General features: G+C 39.8%; 1 protein-coding gene across 1 annotated transcript in view; it reads right to left on the minus strand.

Moving 5' to 3' along the window:
- The window catches only part of LOC124718994 (translation initiation factor eIF-2B subunit alpha), a 54,470-nt gene that overhangs the window by 14,584 nt on the left and 17,752 nt on the right, over positions 1–22,134 (minus strand). The window contains exons 6-7 of the mRNA XM_047244665.1: positions 15,076–15,220; positions 3,034–3,159 (exon numbers count right to left, since the gene is read on the minus strand). Coding sequence (XP_047100621.1) covers positions 3,034–3,159; positions 15,076–15,220 — 271 coding nt within the window. The remainder of the gene's footprint in view (positions 1–3,033; positions 3,160–15,075; positions 15,221–22,134) is intronic.

Below are 22,134 nucleotides of genomic sequence, written 5' to 3' on the forward strand. Positions count from 1 at the left end.
GACGAAAGGAAGTGGGTTTTAAGGGAGAGGGTAAGGAGTCATTCCAATCCCGGGAGCAGAAAGACTTACCTTAGGGGGAAAAAAGGATAGGTATACACTCGCACACACGCACATATCCATCCACACATACAGACACAAGCAGACATATTTGTCTGTGTCTGTATGTGTAAGGTAAGTCTTTCCGCTCCCGGGATTGGAATGACTCCTTACCCTCTCCCTTAAAACCCACTTCCTTTCGTCTTCCCCTCTCCTTCCCTCTTTCCTGATGAGGCAACAGTTTGTTGCGAAAGCTTGAATTTTGTGTGTATGTTTGTGTTTGTCTGAGCGTCTATCGACCTGCCAGTGCTTTCGTTCGGTAAGTCACCTCATCTTTGTTTTTATATATAATTTTTCCCACGTGGAATGTTTCCTTATATATATATATCTATCTCAAAGGATAATGGCGCCTTGCTAGGTCGTAGCAAATGACGTAGCTGAAGGCTATGCTAACTATCGTCTCGGCTAATTAGAGCGTTTTTGTCAGTGATCCTTTCCTAGCAAAGTCGGCTGTACAACTGGGGCGAGTGCTAGTAAGTCTCTCTAGACCTGCCTTGTGGTGGCGCTCGGTCTGCAATCACTGACAGTGGCGACACGCGGGTCCGGCGTATACTAACGGACCGCGGCCGATTTAAAGGCTACCACCTAGCAAGTGTGGTGTCTGGCGGTGACACCACAATTTGTATGGAGTGTGGCCATGTATGGAAGCAAAACATGGACAATAAATAGTTTAGACAAGACGAGAATAGAAGCTTTCAGAATGTGGTGCTACAGAAGACTGCTGAAGATTAGATGAGTAGATCATGTAACTAATGAGGAGGTACTGAATAGAATTGGGGAGAAGAGAAATTTGTGGCACAACCTGAGTAAAAGAAGGGATCGGTTGGTAGGACACATTCTAAGGCATCAAGGGATCACCAATTTAGTACTGGAGGGAAGCATGGTGAGTAAAAATTTTAGAGGGAGAGCAAGAGATGAATACACTAAACAGATTCAGAAGGATGTAGGTTGCAGTAGTTACTCAGAGATGAAGGAACTTGCACAGGATAGAGTAGCATGGAGAGCTGCGTCGAATCAGTCTCTGGACTGAAGACCACAACAACAACAATAATAACAACATTCTACCATTCCAATAAGGACCCAACACTGAGAGTAATGTCATTTTTAAGAGGCCCAACATTAAATGTGGGGAGACATTCAGGGCAGAGAGCAAGAAAATTTCAATATGTGACTTTTCATGCAAATAAAAATGAATGTCATTGCCCAGAAAAAATCTACATTCAAGCAATTAAGGACTTATTCTCTACAATAATTATGTCACTTTTTGTCGCAACATCAAATTGCCACAGTGTTTATAAGTTTCTCACCAGAGAAGTGTCAATGCACAAGCAAGATAGTACAATATGGCAATATTCTATTTTCCTACGTTAAAAATATGGTTCAGATTGTTGTTATTCATAGTGATTATAATATTCAAACCGCATTTACAGTCAATATTCTCACAAAATATCTCTCATTTCTATGTAACTAAAGCTCAAAAATCACTAAATATCAAAATTTGGTCACATGATCGAAAATTCTCTTGTTATTGGCTGAAGCTCTTGTGACATCATAGACTAGAAGTAAGACGAAGTTATACATGTGTCGCACGAGTATTAGTCAAAGTTACTAGGTTTTTACATAGCTTTTCTGCAAAAAGTTAAGCTATTTAGTGATGGAAAATGCATTTACAACTTTTAAGTAATTTTGTGAACACTGACAGTGGCAATCTTACAAAAATTGATGTGTTTATGCTCCTCTCATTTAGAGTGGCGATATGTGCAAGGATGGAAAATGTGCTCCCTGCAACATCATTAAACCTGCTCAAAACTAAGAAATTGTGGAACCTTTGCAAATGGGTTTGAAATCTTGTATCTAGATTGTTGACTGTCAGTCATGCAATATGACCCAAAGCACGATAAAATTATTCTAGGCAAATCTAAGTGCTGATTTCCACTCAACTTCATCTCATGTAAGATGATGAAACTTCAAAAGCTTTAATGATAAGGATCCTAACTGGACAGTATATAAAAAGAAAGCTTCTAATAAAGTAAAAGAAATAAAGTAAAAAGCAAGTGGTCACATTAACTAGAAAATATCTTCTTGAATGTGAGGTGTGTGACCAGACATTTTGCAATGGCACACATAAACATCAAGGAAAACACATTAATACTCTGCTTCTAATCGGTGTGGTGAAGTTTTGTAATTATGAGTTGGTTTTCACATGAAAGGACTGTCCATTTGTTTTATCTACATCTACATGGACACTCTACAGAGCACATTTAAGTGCCTGGCAGATGGTTCATGAAACCCTCTGTTAAGTTAACCATTCGAACCAATGACCTAGGGATATAATCTTTGAATATTTAGCACACCATTCTATTAATCAAGCTATTCAACGGAGTGGCTATAACAATAGTTTTTACTAAGAGTTTAATTTCGTCGAGCAATGCTATCCTTCTTTGTAACAGTTGGAAAGCATATCACAGAAGTAAATTAAAGTTAACTTCAGAGTGCAAGATATTTTTAATTAAGTAATAGACAGTGGGCATCACCAGAGTGGCATTTTGCCGGTACAATGCAACCAATTTTTACCCTCCTTCTAATTCTCTGAAACACTCAAAAACAATTTTTCAAGAGTTTTTATGGATGTATCTGTACAGTGTGGTACTATGTGCCTTTGTAATCCATTTTCCGAAACGTAAATTCCAAAACAAGACATCACTGTGAATTAGTTTTACGACAGTAGGAGCAGTGAGCTAGCCAGCGACATCACAGGTATTACACGACTTGAACAGAGCATTTTAGTGGGCTTTCAAATTATTTGAATATCATTTCTATTTTTGTAAAAAAAACTGAAATTCAAGAAAAAAAGTATGTTATGAGCATAAACTGACAATTAACAATTTAAGACAATTTACAGAAAACAGTCAGATATCCTATTCTGAATTCTCTTACCTTGAACTCATCAGGTAGATCCTGCTGGTTGAGCGGATAGAGGCGTACAAACTTAAAGCTTTCACACAGTACGTAGAACGGCTTCTTCATTTCCCTCGCACACAGTGCCATTGTGTAACTCCCAACCTGTTGGATCACAATACGTAACATTACTGTGAAACATTGAGGACTGTGTTAATTGTAAATAATAATATTTGAAAAAGGCTATCATAATGACAAGTAAATCTCCAATTATCGCTTGCTTTATGAGAACAGAAAAACATCATTTTGACATGCAACAGCTCAGTAGAAAAATTCGTAACGGGAGGGATACCCCATAGTATACAGCCACTGTAAAGAAACTTCTAAAGATACAGAGACTACTGCGTAATAGGCATAAAATAACGCATAGGACTGTAGGCAACCATATTCTGAATGAAATGCATTTGGCTGTCAAGAGAGAAATGTGTGAAGCATTCAGTGACTACCACAGTATAATACTGTCAAATAATCTTCCACAAAATCCAAAAAAATTCTGGTTATATGTAAAGGCTGTTAGTAGCATGTAAAGGCTGTTAGTAGTACCAATGTCAGTGCCCAGTCCCTAATGAAAGAGACAGAAACCAACATTGTGGGTAGTAGAGCAGAGGCTGAAATGGTTATCTCTGCTTTCAAATGTTCCTACAGAAAGGAAAACCCAGGAGAATTGCCCCAATTTGATCCTTGTGCCATTGAAACATGAATGAAATCAGTCTTAGTGTCAGTGGTCTTGAGAAACAGCTCAAACCATTAAAAATCGAAATCCCTATCAAATTCTATACTGAATTTGCAGCTGAGTTAGCTCCGCTTCCAACTACAATCTATTTTAGATTCCTTTATGAAAAAACCTCACCCAGTAGTTGGAAGAAAGCACAGGTGACACATCTACAAGAAGGGTAGTAGAAGTGATCCACAAAACTACAGTCCGATATCCTTGACATCAATCTGTTGTAGAATCTTAGATAATACTTTGGGGTAAAAAATGATGAGGTATCTTGAACAGAATGTCCTTCTCAATGCCAACCTGCATGGATTCTGAAAGCATCAAACACATGAAACCTGACTTGCACCTTTCTCACATGACATACTGAAGGCTTTGGATCAAGGCAGTCAGGTAGACACCGTATTTCTTGGTTTCCAAAAAAACATTTGACTCAGTGCCACAACTGTGCTTATTGTCAAAAGTTTGATCGTATGGGATATCAAGTGAAATTTGTGTCGGGATTGAGGACTTTTTGGTAGGGAGGATGCTGCGTGTTATCTTGGAGAGTCATGGTCAGATATAGAAATGACTTTGTGTGTGCCCCAGGTAATGTGTTGGGACCCTTGTATATTAATAATGTTGCAGACAATATTAACAGTAAAACCAGGCTTTTTGCAGATGATGCAGTTATCTATAATGAAGTACTATCTGAAAGAAGCTGCAAAAATATTCGGATCTTAATGAGATTTCAAAGTGGCGTAAACATTGGCAACTTGCTTTTGATATTCAGAAATGTAAAATTTTGCACTTCACAAAAGAAAGACATATAGTATTCTATGACTGTAATATCAATAAGTCACAGTTGAAATTGATCAACTCATACAAATACCTGGGTGTAACCTGAGATATGAAATGGAATGATCACATAGGCTCAGCTGTGAGTAAAGCAGGTGGTAGGTTTCAGGTTATTGGTGGAATACTGAGGAAGTGTTATCAGTCTAGAAAGGACATTGCTTACAAATCACTCATGCAATCCATTCTAGAATATTGCCCAAGTGCGTGGGACCCTTGCCAATTAGGACTAACGTGTACAGAGAAGGCCAGCATGAATGGACACATGTTTGTTTGGCCCATGGGAGTGTTACTGAGATGCTGAAGAAACTGACCTGACAGACTCTTGAAGACAGTTTATGCCTAACTCAAGAAAGTCTACTAGCAAAGCTTCAAGAACTAGCTTTAATTGATGACTCCAGGAATATACTAAACTCCGTATGTATCACTCACTTAGGGATCTCGAGGACAAGATTAGAATAGTTACAGCACACACAGAAGCATTCAATAATTTTTCCTGTGCTCTATACATGAATAGAATGGGAAGAAACCCTAATAAATGGTGCAATGGGATGTACCCTCTGTCATGCACTTCACACTGGTTTGCAGAGTATAGATGTAGAAGAGTATTAAAAAGCTCTAGAAGAAAAGTAATAGCATATAGTACAAACCCTGTTTTCCCTATACAGTAGAGTTGGTCTGCTGTTTAAATTTCTAGCAAGTCATCACCAGATGATTGTTAAAAAAAGATAGAATAAATAAATCTTTGAAAGAAAGAAAAAAAGGGCACTTAAATGTTTTGTGAAATGATTTGTCTACAAGTGGGATATAAAATAGGTTAGAGAAGCATTAGACATGCTTTTGAATGGTACTCAAAATTGTATACCACAGTAGAAGTTCACATAGAATGAAATTTTCACTCTACAGTGGAGTGTGCGCTCATATGAAACACCCTGGCAGATTAAAACTGTGTGCCGGACTGAGACTCGAACTCGGGACCTTTGCCTTTCACGGGCAAGTGCTCTATCAACTGAGCTATCCAAGCACAACTCACACCCTGTCCTCACAGCTTTAATTCTGCCAGTACCTCACCTCCTACCTTCCAAACTACACAGAAGCTCTCCTGTGAAACTTGCAGAACTAGCACTCCTGGAAGAAAGGATATTGTGGACACATGGCTTAGCCACTGCCTGGGGGTTGTTTTTAGAATGAAATTTTCACTCTACAGTGGAGTGTGTGCTGATATGAAACTTCCTGGCAGATTAAAACTGTGGGCCAGACTGAGACTCGAACTTGGGACCTTTGCCTTTCGTGGGCAAGCGCTCTACCAAGGTTCGCAGGAGAGCTTCTGTGAAGTTTGGAAGGTAGGAGGCAAGGTACTGGCAGAATTAAAGCTGTGAGGACGGGGCATGAGTCGTGCCTGGGTATCTTAGTTAGTAGAGTACTTGCCCGCGAAAGGCAAAGGTCCTGAGTTCGAGTCTCAGTCTGGCACACAGTTTTAATCTGCCAGGAAGTTTCGAAGTTCACATACTTTAGTGACATAAGGAGATAACCAAGTGAAATTGCACCACACAAATATTCTCTAGTACTCTATAAAATTGCAGGATTCTCAGTTAAACAATGAACTTCAAAATCTCAATCAGCACATCATTTCTATGTGATTCTGGGCATCATTCAAAGGACCCTCATGTATTTCTCTAATCTAGTCTATAAGTATTTCCCGCTTTTAGAATCATCATTTCAGAAAACATGACTTCTTCCCATTTTTAAAATTTTTTTATTTTTGCATTTTTTCAGGACACTTAAAATATAATATAAAATTATATATAATAAATATAATTTAAATACAGACTAGTATGCTATTATTATTATTATTATTATTATTATTATTATTATTACTATTACTACTACTACTACTACTACTACTATTACTACTACTACTAAGCACATGTAGGTCAAGAGAAAAAGAGAGAAGTTTCAATTTATGCTGAAATTTGATATTTTTAGACACATGGATAACAGCAGCTGTTTGTGAAAAATTTCAGTTTGCCTTAAATCATTCATTAATGTTGTGTTAATTACCTACATTATTTTCAAGCAAAATAATTTCTTCATCAACATTTCTCCTTCTTCTTCTTACTTCCTCTTCTTCAAAATCAAACCTCACACTTGTCAATTTGATACCCCATATGTCCATTTCCCACTCTTGTTTTGACTACAAAAATTTGGAAAATTGTTTATGCTCAGCTCAAATACTTAACAAAAAAGGGAGATGGTAAAATATTTTTAAAAAAGTAATGCTGTACTCAACTAGAAGATTGGTTGGGATGTCACAATGTTTCACTATGCACAGTCCCATCAAAGATGGTATTCCGTTGCTGCCCTCCGACTTAAGAGCTCACTGACACAGCCAGTTATAGGGGGACCTACAAAGTAATGTAAATTCTGAACCATGGTGCAAGTCGCTACATTTAAGTGACATATATATATGTTAGGGCTGAGCGTGGATCAAACCTGAGACCTTTGGGTCTGCTGTCTGGTACTTTAGCACTGAGTCATAGGAAACTAGGTAATAAAACCTAAGCAACTTCTATTCGCAACTACATGCACTTGAATACATTGTGATGGAGAAATTATGTCACTTCAAATGCGGCACCTATTTAGTCCTCAACAATGATTTAATATATCAGTGTAACTCTAAATATGTGATTTTTATTTTTCAAGTAAACTCAAAAGTAAGTTCTATGTAAAATTAAGTGCTATGGTCTGGTAAGTTAAAATTTGTTATTGTAACTTTACTGAGAAACTAGAGACAGTTGGTGACAGGAGCTGGAAGTGGAAAGATGGGCTATGAGGGCTTCTCTGCTTGTTAGTGGAGAAATGTTTGTATTTTGTGGAAAGGAAGTTTTATTTCTATACTAACAGTTGGACAATAAAGTGTGGAGAGGAGAGTCAAAGTATTGAGAGAGTGGCAACCAATTTTGGAAATGTTGTGACAAGTGGAATGAAGATGTTGTCACAATGGGAGACGGTGTCATTTTTTTCCCCTCTCACTTAGGGTCATCAGAGACCATGTCAAGCAACCATAACGCATTTCTGGAAGTCTTTTTTTGCAAGACAAAAGCATTTTGTTCTTTTCTGGCTACCCATCTTCTCTCTTCTGCCCATCCAGTGTTCTGGTTTTGTTTGTCATGAAAGCCCTTAAAGTTGTTGATGAGTGATCTGTACTTTGATCTCTCACAGATGTCCTCCTGATTCACTTCAATGCTCTTGAGGTCATTCCTTACTTCCTCGAACCTTTTATCACAGTCAATACATTAAAAAATCTACTTTGTTAATCAGGTTGTATCCATCCCGAACAGATGTCCATATGACTTCAGCCATCATTTCTCTATTGACTTCATCAGCCATTCATTATTGCTGTATAACTCTCCTCTTTGTCAAAGCTTATACTGTCTATCTATTGTTCTAGGGCCCATTATTTTGCAAAGGATCTTGTGATCAAATTTCTCAGCTTTTCTCAGTCCAGCTTTTCATGTCATTGTGTACAGACATATGGTTTTGATCACTGTATAGTACCCCAGTTTATCTTTCTTGAAATTGCCTTTTTCTTGTACAGGACATGTGTCCTACGAAAAGCAGCACCCATCTTCTCTTGCTGCTGTTGATGGCTTCTTTTTCACTAGTTTTCATCTGCACTATCTGAATGAGGTATCTGAGACTGTCCACTATTTCTCTTTTATTCATACTCTGTTGTTAGATGATGGTGCACTGTTTGGATGTTGCTTATGTACTTTGTTTTGGAGGCCAGCTTTTTCTACCTGTTACTACAGTGTATTTATCTGTTCCACAGCTCTCTCTGTGTTTCTTAACAGGACTGCCAGGCTGTCAGTGAAGCCAAGGCAATTGACTAATACAGTTCCTCTATCCTCCAAAGTGAACTTTGTGCAGCACCACATTCCTGGCTAATTCCTTTCCTCATTCTTGAATGATCTTCTCTAACATGCAATTGAAGGAAACTGGGGGCAGTCCATCACACTGCCAGACTTAAATTTCAGTTAAAAACTCTTCGGAGAGTTCTTCAAGGAATTTCACTTTTGAATGTGTCGGTGTTGCTTCATAATTTCCACTGTTGTAGAGATCACTCCAGATGCTATCCAAATGCCAAACAATATTTGCCAGTCAACTGAATTAGAGGCTATCTCAAAATCAATCAAGACCACTACCAGGTCCTTAGACATGTAATTGTTGGACATGTAATTGTTGTACTGAGTCTTTGAACTGTGAGATGAAGCATCGAGGTTTTAAAGTTTCAACAGAGACAGGGTTTGATTAGGGAGAAGGCGGAATGAGAAGTAATATGCAAGAGATTTCTCAAAAGAGTCAATGCAGAAGAATGTCAAGCACACAGAAATCAAGAAGTCAAAAGAACAAGAACCGTGCAAGTTCTTGTCAAAGAAATACAAATGTACGAACAATAGTGGTAACTGTGAACAGAGAAGAAACAGCTATTTGTTTTGACAGAGAGATGGAAGAAGCAGGTGAACTACAGCGACAGTGGACAGTACATAAAAAGTGACTGTAGAGTGATTTTTTGTGCTTTGGAAACAGACTTGGAACAGTGTATCAATTGTCAAAATAATTTATTGTTATGGACAAGCATTCATTAGTTTGAAAGTGAAAGTTTGAATAAATTGACAGTTTGCTGCTTAAATAAATAATTGTGAGGGTGTAATCTGTAGTGAACATAGTGAATTAACTGAGTGGATCCCATTGAAACATCCCATCACCAGCACTGAGGAGCATTAGCAGCAGGTCCACACAACGATACAAAAGTTTGAGTCATCAGCATTTTTCAAACAATATGCTTGATTACAAAACTATTCTTTGCCATATTGTGAGTTTCTGAGATAAGTAAGACATCTGCAGTGCCAGAGATTATCAGTCATCTTCAGCCAATGCCACTGCTACAGCTACAACTGAGGAGAAAAACAAGCTCAGTGGAGCCATTTTCATAACAAACAAACGTGTGGATACGAGAAGTTAATAGGATACCACTGGCAATATTTCAAGATAGTTAACATCAAAGAACATTAGAACAATGGCGGTTATTCCTAAAGTTATAATAAAACAAAATACTTTTCTTATTTTGCAGGAAAATTTAAATTATTACTCACAGCTATATACAGTGACTGGTTATACAGAAAACTTAAGCAGGAAAACCTTGTTTTCTTAAAAGGGAAATGTTAAATAAATTCTTAAATGTTCACCATTTCTTTGACAACACAACACAGATTAAAAATTAGTTCAATTATGTCATTATGCTGCCATATTTACTGAAACACCACACTTGTCACATATGGCTACATACACAGAATTAGGTACTTTGCTATAGCTGTTTCACATTACAGTTTCAGTTGAGTGACAATCAACTACACCCAGATCGTGTAATAGTTTTTCAATAAATTCACAGTAAGTCAGTAAGTTAAACTTATGTAGGAAAATTTGCAATAGCGACATAATTATTCAGTAATTCTGTCTGAATCTGGACACAATGCATATAACCTACCTAAATATATAAACACTATTTAATGTTATAATTGTAACTCTGTGTGTGTATGTGTGTGTGTGTGTGTGTGTGTGTGTGTGTGTGGATGGGTGGGTGGGTGGGTGTGTGTGTGTGTGCGCGCGCGCTTGCATGTGTGTACTTAGGTTTAGCTTTTATTAGCAAGTCCAGATGTTAACCTTGCTGGCACATTAGTTCACAACACTTCTAACTTTCTGACGAGACAGTAGCCAGTGAATAGATAGTTTTTTTTTGTTCTGGTTAAGAACAGTGACAGTCCATCATCCATAGATTTGTACTGAAAAAACATTTTTACAGTATTACTTTAGGGGAGGCCATGATGTTAAGTTTACAGATTTACTTCAAACTTTTTACGCCTTTAGTAAGACATTAAAACAACATAATGTGCAAGTAGTAAGGTGGACTACACTGGAAATTAGGAGAAAATCGCTACAGAAACTTTACACATGTCTTATGTAACTGATGTATGTGTGCGTGGACACTGGACATTAGAATTCACGGTGGTCAAGTAGTTAGCGTTTGAGCTTCGTAAGGTTTGACTCTTGCTCAAACTTAATTCTTAATCTATATCTTTTTCTTCACTGCTCATATTATTTAATTTATATGCCATTTGAGAGGTAATATAATTTTGAAAAATCAGATGTATTTGCATGAAGTTTTAGTGAATTTCATGTTATTTGAGTACTTACTATTTTTAATTAAATTTAATTATTAGAACAAACATATAAATAACTATTGACAAGTAAATGAAGAAACACAAGGAGTTTTCCTGAAGATGTATGACTGTCATGAATTTCGCAATCCCTTGTACATGCAATCTGTTAAGGTACCCGGACCTACTTTGCACTTCGACAGTTCAAGCTGCAGACACAGAGGCAGGCCCCCATTTGGCAGTTAGCCTGCGTAGCAGTGAGGCATTGCTAAAGTAGCAGGAATGTATAGTGTAGGTACAGTTTTTTTTTATATCACAGGATTTACCCTTGTACTACAAAAACAAAGGTTTGAGTGGGAATCAAACCATCGCCTCATACACGTTTGTCTTATGAAGCTCGATCACTAACCAATTAACCTGCAAGAACTCTAATGTCCCACACCTACGCACAGATACATCAGTTATATAATAATACAAGAGAAGGAAAGTTGCCACTCACCATATAGCGGAGATGTTGAGTTACAATAGGCACAATAAAAAAAGATTCACACAATCACAGCTTTCGGCCATTAAGCAGTAGACACACACACACACACACACACACACTCAAGCGCAACTTGCACACACGTCTGCAGTCTCAGAGAGCTGAAACTACACTGCGAATAGCAGCATCATGATGAAAGTGGTGACTGGGTGGGGGTAAGGAAGAGGCTGGGGTGGGGAGGGGGAGGGATAGTATGGTGGGAGTGGCGGACAGTGAAGTGTTGCAGTTTAGATGGAGAGTAGGAGACAAGGTGCCGAGGGGGGAGGGGGTAAGTAGTGGAAAGGAGAGAAATAAAAGAAATGAAAAGAAATTAAAAGACTGGGTGTGGCGGTGAAATGACGGCTGTGCAGTGCTGGAATGGGAACAGGAAGGGGGCTGGATGGGTGAGGACAGTGACTAACGAAGGTTGAGGCCAGGAGGGTTACGGGAACGTAGGATGTATTGCTGGGAAAGTTCCCACCTGTGCAATTCAGAAAAGCTGGTGTTGGTGGGAAGGATCCATATGGCACAGGCTGTGAAGCTGTCATTGAGATGAGGGGTATCATGTTTGGCAGTGTGTTCAGCTACAGGGTGGTCCACTTGTTTTTTGGCCACAGATTGTCGGTGGCCATTCATGAGGACAGACAGCTTGTTGGTTGTCGTGCCTACATAGAGTGCAGCACAGTGGTTGCAGCTTAGCTTGTAAATCACATGACTGGTTTCACAAGTAGCCCTGCCTTTGATGGGATAGGTGATATTAGTGACCAGACTGGAGTAGGTGGTGGTGGTAGGAGGATGTATGGGACAGGTCTTGCACCTAGGTCTATTACAGGGGTATGAGCCATGAGGTAATGGATTGGGAGCAGAGGTTCTGTAAGGATGGACAAGTATATTGTGTAGGTTCGGTGATGGTGGAATACCACGGTAGGAGGGGTGGGAAGGATAGTGGGCAGGACATTTCTCATTTCAGAGCATGACGAGAGGTAATCGAAACCCTGGCGGGGAATGTAATTCAGTTCCTCCAGTCCCAGATGGTACTGAGTTACGAGGGGAATGCTCCTCTGTGGCCGGACTGTGGGACTTTGGGACGTGGTGGGAGACTGGAAAGATAAGGCATGGGAGATTTGTTTTTGTACAAGGATGGGAGGATAATTACGGTCAGTAAAGGCTTCAGAGAGCCCCTCGGTATATTTAAAGAGGGACTGCTCGTCACTGCAGATGCGACGACCACGGGTGGCTAGGCTGCACGGAAGGGACTTCTTGGTATGAAACGGGTGGCAGCTGTCGAAGTGGAGGTATTTCTGGTGGTTAGTAGGTTTGATATGGACAGAGGTACTGATGTGGCCATCTCTGAGGTAGAGGTCAACATCTAGGAAGGTGGCTTGTAGGGTTGAGTAGGACCAGGTGAAACAAATGGGGGAGAAGTTGTTGAGGTCCTCACCTTCAATCCAGATAGCAAAGATGTCATCAATTAATCTGAACCAGGTGAGAGGTTTAGGATTCTGGGTTTTTAGGAAGGATTCCTCTAGATGGCCCATGAATAGGTTAGCATAGGATGGCGCCATGCAGGTGCCCATAGCTGTACTGCAGATTTGTTTGTAGGTAATGCCTTCAAAGGAGAAGTAATTGTGGGTGAGGATATAGTTGGTCATGGACACCAGGAAGGAGGTTGTTGGTTTGGAATCCATAGGGTGTCTGGAAAGGTAGTGCTCGATAGCAGTAAGGCCATGGGCATTAGGAATGTTAGTGTACAGGGAGGTGCCATCAATAGTGACAAGCAGGGCACTGTGTGGTAAAGGGAAAAGAACTGTGGAGAGTCGGTCGAGGAAATGGTTGGTATCTTTTATATAAATGGGGTGTGCTGGGTGGTTGGGTTTATGGACTTTAGGAAGCATGTAGAAGGTGGGAATGCGGGGGAGTGATAGGGGTAAGTAGAGAGATGGACTCTGGGGAGAGGTTCTGGGATGGGCCTAAGGATTTGAGTAGTGACTGGAGATCCTGCTGGATTGCTGGAACGGGATCACAGTGGCATGGTTTGTAGGTGGAAGTATCTGACAGCTGATGGAGTCCTTCTGCCACGTAATCCTTGTAGTTCAAAACTACGGTGGTGGAGCCTTTGTCTGCAGGTAGGATTATAAGATCGGGATCAGTTTTTAGATGGTGGACTGCAATTCTTTCTGTGGATGTAAGGTTAGTATGCATGTTGAGGGATTTGGGGAATGATGGTGAGGCAAGGTTCGAGGATAAGAAAGTCTGGAAAGTTAACAGGGGGTGATTTGAAAGCAGTGGGGGTGGATCACGGTTGAATGGAGGAGTGAACTGAGTTAGGCAAGGTTCAATATTGGTCTTTGGTTGAGTCTGGTCGGGTTGTTGGTGAAAAAGTGTTTCCACTGTAGGGACCAGGAGAAGGAGAGAAGGTCTTTAACTAGTTCTGCATGGTTGAATTTGGGAGTGGGGCAAAAGGTGAGGCCTTTGGAAAAGAAAGACCTGTCCCATACATCCTCCTACCACCACCTACTCCAGTCCGGTCACTAACATCACCTATCCCATCAAAGGCAGGACTACCTGTGAAACCAGTCATGTGATTTACAAGCTAAGCTGCAACCACTGTGCTGCATTCTACGTACGCATGACAACAAACAAGCTGCCTGTCCGAATGAACGGCCACCGACAAACTGTGGCCAAAAAGCAAGTGGACCACCCTGTAACTGAACACGCAGCCAAACATGATATCCCTCATCTCAATGACTATTTCTCAGCCAGTGCCATATGGATCCTTCCCACCAACACCAGCTTTTCTGAATTGCACAGGTGGGAACTTTCCCTGCAATACATCCTACGGTCCCGTAACCCTCCTGGCTTCAACCTTTGTTAGTCACTGTCCTAACCCATACAGCCCCCTCCCTGTTCCCATCCCAGCACTACACAGCCGTCATTTCACCGCCACACCCAGTCTTTTAATTAATTTTTATTTTTATTTCTCTCCTATCCGCTACTTACCCCCTCCATACCTTCTCTCCTACCCTCCGTCTAAACCGCAACACTTCACTGTCCGCCACCCCCACCATACTATCCGTCCCCCTCCCCGCCCCTGCCTCCTCCTTACCCCCACCCAGTCGCCACTCCCGTCATGCACTGGCGCTGCTGCTCGAAGTGTAGTTTCAGCTCTCTGAGACTGCAGACGTGTGTGCAAGTTGCGCTTGTGTGTGTGTGTGTGTGTGTGTGTGTGTGTGTGTGTGTGTGTCTACTGCTTAATGGCCGAAAGCTGTGATTGTGTGAATCTTTTTTTATTGTGCCTATCGTGACTCAGCATCTCCACTATGTGGTGAGTGGCAACTTTCCTTCTATCGTATTGTTACATTCCACCCTGAATTTTCCATTGTTCAGTTATATAGTAGATACGTATAACTTCTCTTATGATTTTCTCTGAATTGCCACAGTAGTTCACTTTACGAATTGTACATTATGTTGTTTTAATGGTCTACTAAAGATGTACAAAGTTAGAAGTACATCTGTGATGCCAACATCGTGGCCTCCCCTTGTTAGCCAGGCATCGTGCAGTAGTAATGTTCTGTTTTAACGTTAGCCATCAAACTACAACTGAATAGGAATCAAAGTGTTGAAAACAAGAGAATTGTGTGTTACATACACGTATACATAGATTGTGCACTGAGATTAACACTAAAAGGTGACGTGTTTCACTGTAGGAGATGCGAAAGCTGTGTCACCTTGTTTATGATGCCTCCACTTTCCACAACACCTTCTGCTCCAACCATGACGAGGTCGACTTGTTCCATGATGTAGCCGACAGCGGAGTCGAGGATGACTGTCACCGGAATACCCAGGTCACGCAACTTTTTGCTCATCAGAACCCTTAGGAAACGAGAAAAAAAATCTCAGGTTATAACCATATTATAGAAAAAATTGCAAATTAAAACAATGAGTAAGGAAATGGAACAACCACTGTAAGGTTCGAAGCAGAGAACACTTTTATTGCAGCATATATATCCAGGCTTGTTTATGTTCCCTTCACAGATGTGTAGCTATATCCTGCAATATTAGCTTTTGCTGCTCTCACAATGCAGAAATGTTGACTGCTGAACTTTTGCACTCTCACATTGCTGTAAGGTATGGCCCACATAAATGCACCTTAGGTATCACTTATTAATGTTTATGTGACTGTCTTAAGAAAATAAATGAGCAATAAGTCTACGAGGGGAGCCCAAAAATAACCGAACTCAAACTGTCGCATGCATACACTTTGTAGTTACGCATTGTGCCACTAGGTGGTGTTAGTTTGGAGTCTCCCATGTTACCGAGTATGCTGATGTCAGTCGGAGTTAAGTAGTTTGTTTGTGGTGTTAAGTTGTTTGTGTTCCTGTTTCAACCCTTATGTGATTAATGACGTGGTCAACAAGAAGGCACAAAGAGTCTGAGTGAAATATTGTTTTCTGTTTCAGCAATCCTTTAATGGTGGTGCTTTGGGCAAATCACAGATCTACAAGTCGTTTCCTCGTTTCAAATGTGGCAATGTGTCAACTGAAGATACGCCACAGAATTTTTCGGTAAGCCTTTACTGACGATGCTTTGGGGAAATCACAGGTCTAGGAGTGGTTTTCTTGTTTCAAATCTGCCAACATGTCAACTGAAGACATGCCATGACCCAGTCGTTCTTTGATAGGAAGAAGTGACGAAAACATTGCCACAATGAAAAGCGCAATTGATTAAGATCATCAAAGGACCACTGACCAAATTTCTGAGGAAACAAAAGTGTCACAGAGCATGGTCAAGCAAATTTTAACTGAAGATTTGCGCATGAGACAGATGTCAGCAAAATTTGTTCCTCACTTTCTCACATATGACCAAAGAAAAAACTGCGTGAATGTTTGCCACAACTTGAAGAGTTAAGTGCAGATGATCCAAATTTTCTTAATAGAATTGTGACTTGGGATGCAAGTTGGTGCTATAGGTATAATTCAGAGTCAAAGCAAACATCGAGCTAGAGGAAAACTGAAATGCCACCATGGCCCAAGAAAGCGCATGAAGTGCGATCCAATGTGAAAACCTTTTAAGACAATGGCATTCTCCACAAGGAGATCATTCCTCCAGGACATTTTATCTAGATGTGTTATGAAGATTACGAGAGAATGTGCAGCAAAAATGGCCAGAAATGGGGAGCAATGGGGACTGGTTGGTGCATCACAACAAAGCTCCAGCCCACACAGCTCCGACGGTACAAAAGTTCATGGCAAACACCAACATGGTGCTTGTGCTTTACCCACTCACCCAATGTGGTTCCATATGATTTTTTTTGTTTCCACGGATGAAGAAAACCCTGAAAGGAAAGCATTTCAGTGATGTGGGTGATGTCAAAGAAAAGAGTTCCAGAACTGTTTACAGCAGTGGCAAAAGTGCTAGGACAAGTGCAGTAATGCACATGGACAGTACTTCGAAGAGGACTAAAGTATAGTGAATGGACAAGACTCTGAAGAGGACCAAAGTATAGTGAATGTAGAGTTCAATAAAAGTACAAAATAAGAAAAATTCTGTTTTTTCTGGGTCCCCCCCATTGTAAGTATATACATGGGTTCATTCATTTTCTTAAGACAGCTACATGAACATCAACATATGATACCTTACGCGCATTTGCATGTGTCAGATTGTACAGCAATGGGTAGCCGCAAAAGTGTAGCAGTCAACATTGCTGCAATGTGGAAGCAATACAATGTAATACTGTGGGATAGCTGGGTCATACTGCTTGCGGATCAGACTGTTGTCGATAGTTACAGACCCATTGCTGAGGTTTTGTCGACCAACGATGGGGAATGTTTTCTACTGCAGAGAAATATCTACCTGTGTCCAACAAGAGCTCACCGGAGGGCACGGTAGAGGTCTGTTGTGTTTCCTGATGAAAGCTGGTTTTGGCCCAGTGCCAATGATTTTTATCTGTCAGGAGGAGATCAGCTGAAGGCCTGCATCCAACCTGCCTGCATGGTAGATATGCTGAACCTACACTTGGAGCTGTGATCTGGCATGCGATTCCATATGACAGCAAGAGCACTTTCATGGTTATCCCACTCACTTCGACTGCAAATCTGGTGATTTGACCTATTGTTCTGCCATTCATGAAAAGCACTGCAGGGGATGTTTTCCAACAGGATAACGCTTGCCCAAATACCGCTGTTGTAAACTCAACATGCTCCACAGTATGTCGACTCGTTGACACTAGACCTGTCTCCAATGAAGCACATATTGGATGACAACTCCAACGTTATCTACAAGCAACATTAACTGTCCCTGAACTGACCGACCAAGTGCAACAAGCATGAAACTCCATCCCACAAACTAACATCTGGCACCTATACAACACAATGCATGCACATTTGCACACTTGCATTCGACATTCTGGTGGTTAGATCAGTTATTAATGTGCCAGCATTTCACATTTTCAATGGTTTCTCACACATTTGCATTTATCTGTGATCTTGCAATGCTAATCACTTAAATATACTACCTAGACATATGTCCCAAAATTTCATTATTCTACATTAATTGTTTTATGGTGGTGTGATTTTTTTTACTCGTCTGCGTATTTTCAGGCTCTGGACCCTACTTATACATAAGTAAGTCTTTAAAAACTATGTTGTTAATAAAAAGAAAAACAATTAATGACGTTATATGTTTTTAAAAATTTTCCTTGTTGTGGGCATAAAGTACCCCTCCCTGTTGGTAGTATACGTTATGGAAAAGACGTTGGTATTGCTGGGATTAAAAAAACACTCTCAGAGGTGAGAGAAGTGAAATGTAATAGAAAAAAAATCCTCATACTGACTGCAGACTGAATCCCAGATCTCTCACTTAATAGTCTGAGATTTACTCAGTGGGCTACAATCGCCGTCACCATGGGAGCAATATTTACAGAACACAATGAGTAACAGCTGGAATTTCCAAAGCAGTTATTAACAAAATATTTAAGTACCTTTCTCAAATATTTGTCATTTCAGATTTTACAGTGCCAGGTGAGAGGGTAGATTGGCGAAGGCATGGGCCTTTCTGGGTGAGCTGCCTGTCCTTTTCAGCCAAAAGCTTGGTCAGTGTGTAGAGAGGGCTTACATTTTCCCTGAAGTTATGCACTGCAGGCAATTCCATCACACAATTTTAATTTGTTTTGACAGAATTTTCCTTCTGATGGCGATAACAGTGTGGCACCTCATATAAGAGTGTGGTTTAATAAGTCTGGTAAATTTCCATTAAGAATGGAACATTTTTGTTGCTCCTTTACAGTTGGTGAGCTCAGTTATTCCAAGGACCATATAAAGAGTTTCAACAATTTACAGCGTACAATTCATTGCTGATGGCCATCTGAACTGGTCAGTGTGTCGACCGTGATTCCAAATTGACAAAAGTGAGTTTTGTGCTGTTACTAAACATTTTCATTTAAATGGTAGGACTGCCGTACAAATGAAAACAGAATCAGATGAAGTTAACACCAATTTTGCACCATCACTGAAGACCATTTACTTTTGGATTACTAAATTTAAACATAGTTGGACAACAACTGAAGACGATATGGTAATCCAAGGTGCCCAAATGAAAATTTGTGAGATTGCTGAGACTGTAGGCATCCATCATTACACAGCAGAGTCAAAACAACAGGCCAATCTATGGACAAAAGCTGATGAATGAGAACCATAGAGGACAGAGACCATTTTGTCAGCTGACAAGGTGAGGACTATTTTTGGCATTCCCACAGAATAACTGACATAGATTACTTGGAAAAAGGCAGAATCATAACTGGACCCTAATATGCTTCATTGTTGGACTGCTTGAAAATTGCATTGTTTGAAAAAAAAAAAAAAAAATACAACCAAGGTTGACACGCAAAAAACTGTTCTTTTACCAGGATAATGCACCACCCCACACATCAGCGATAACAATGGTGAAAGTGCACGAACTGGGCTTTGAATTGGTTTCTCATGCACTCTAGTTACCAGACTTAACCCCAAGTGACTTCTTCCTGTTGCCTAACTTGAAACTTTGGCTTGCTGGGAAGAAATTTCACAGAATGAGGAAGTGAAATTTGAAGTCGACAAGTATTTTTACGATGGGATTGAAAAGTCTGGAGGATAACTGGACCAAGTGTGTATCCCTCCACAGAGATTATGTTAAGAAGTGAGTTGCTTACAAAGCCTTTTTCCTTGCTATTTTACCAGATTTATCAAACCACCCTTGTAGTATGGTCAGTCGCCTCCCAGGTGGTGCTCATACCAGGAAGTACTTTATATTTCTGCAATTGACATCTTAATAAGGGCGTCCATCAGCCAACAGTTATGTCTGTCACTACCAAATAGTTCACAAGATGACATTCAGATGGTAAGCACTTGATATAAGTGAGCGCATGCCGACACTTTGCCAGTTCTCATTAGTTCCTACTGTTATCACTTCCAGTCCCAGAGTTGGCTACAAGTTATCTACAGTGCGACCAGTTCCAGCTGTCTGACAGTTTGCACAGAGTGTCAGACATTAGTGAAGGTGACACCAGAAGGCTAATTTATTCAGAGACTGAACTGATTACAATCTAAACTGCAGCCCAAACTCAACTTCAACTACATCAGCGGAATGTCCTCTCTGCAAGTAAAAACCGAGTTTATTTTGGTGTACAATATCCTAGTAACTGATTTTTATTACTTGTGTGTTGCCAGAGTGATTCTGCTTAAGATACATTGTTCTGTGACATGGCAGAGTGCAGTAGGCCGCTTTTCTACAGCCACAGATTTCGGTAACTAGATATTCGCTTCCAGCTACCTTATTGTTTGATACCTACCTTTGAAGAACTCAACAGTATGACACTTCCCTGAGGCACATCAGAAGTTACTTCTTTGTTCTTGTATGCCCCTTTCTTTTAATACGATACAATTCATTCACAAAACAGGACTGCATACCCTGTATGAAAATACCTTTTTTAGGAGCCATCAGTTAGGTACTGAATTGAAAGTAATCCAATCTGATACAAATTCCTCACGCACAGTTTGTATCCTCATCCCTTTTATAAAAGAAAAGGGATCCAACTGGACCATAAAGTGTCTCTCAAACATCAAGACACAACTATTGTACTGCATAATACTATTACTACTACTGCATAATACTACTACTACTAATAATAATAATAATAATAATAAAAATAATAATAATATCAAAATCAATAGTCCTCTATGCAAGAGAAACATTGACACTCAAGAAAGAAGAGAGAAAGATCACTATGAAAGTTTTCGGAGCAAGACATACTCAACATGTTTACAGGCTACAATCGATCCAAAACCATAGAAAAGTCTTCAAACATCACAATGATATTAAGAAAAGGTGAATGAATGTAGTTGGTCATCTCAACTGACTACCAGAAAAGCGACTAACAAAAAGGATAACAGACTATGTAAGATCACTTAAGAACTTTAACAACTTGGCTGAATGAAATTCCGAAGGCCTCAAAAATGCAAACATAAGTCAAACCAACATTTTAGAAAGAGATACCTTCACAAGACAAATCTGAAGTTACAGCAGAACAACCAAGACAAAAGGAGTACAAACGTAAGTGGTCAGATGAACATCAACAAGAAGGCAAGCCTACTGGAACAGCAAGAAAAACCTAAAGAAAAGCTGATCGAGTCATTTGTTTAACCCTTTGAGTGGATGACACTCATCATCCACACAATTATCCCAATCTATTTTGTCTTACTGGGCATAAACTCTCCATACGTCAGCTTCAGGCATTAGTAGCTTTCAGTAACACGTGTTGCATTGTTTTTGAAACATTATTGTAACTTGGAGAACACTGGTTGTCCATGTTGCTACAATCTCAACCAAGTGTGTGTTACTTTATTGCTTTCCTAGATTCAATCCTACTTTTGTATGCATAATTTGAGACATATCGAAACTAATAACAGTTAATTTGCTTTTTACCTACAGCACCTACCTAAGAAAAGTAAATATTGTGGAATAAATGTCAAAGAAACATAGGACAGGGTTTAGCAAAGACCCTGATGTATGACTGGAATGTCACCATGAGCTGTGAGTGGTGAGCATCCTGAGAGTGATATTACTGACTTGGGGAAAGAAGTTTGTGTACCTGAAATCAGCTGTTGTTCAGGAACAGAAAATGATGAATTTGAATCACAGGAAGAAGTAATTTAAGAGGATATGTTTCTTTGAGGAAAAGCTGGAATAACTAAAAAGAGGAGAAATAAATATCCTTCCGATATCAGAACATGATATTGTATTATTATTATTATTATTATTATTATTATTATTATTATTATTATTATGCATTTACTTGGATCCAAAAAATGAATTCTGCATAACAAAGACAGAATTAGACATTCTGAAGTTAATCCTGGATGAAAATATAATAGTACACATTATTGCAACATGTACTAATATTTATGTCAACGAAGTTCTTGGTAACTTTTCTAGCGAAAGGGACGCTGCAGAAACTGGAGTTATAGAGATCAGAGCTTTCATTGGTCTTTAATATCTGTGTGAACCTCTGAGATGTTCTAGAAAGAATTTATTGAAATTCTGGGACAACTCAAATGGCAACGGACTTGAATCATGTAATTTATGCACATGTGCAGACCGATTCATGTTGCTCTTGAGATGTCTGATGTCTGATAGCATCCTTGATAGAGGTGTCTGCAGAGAGACTGACAAGTTGGCTGCTAATGGAGATGGAGTGGAGCTGTTTATGAGCAACTGTCAAAAATATTTCTCACATAGTGTACACCTTACTGTAG

Source organism: Schistocerca piceifrons, chromosome 10 (genome assembly GCF_021461385.2).
Source record: "Schistocerca piceifrons isolate TAMUIC-IGC-003096 chromosome 10, iqSchPice1.1, whole genome shotgun sequence".
NCBI lineage: Eukaryota > Metazoa > Arthropoda > Insecta > Orthoptera > Acrididae > Schistocerca > Schistocerca piceifrons.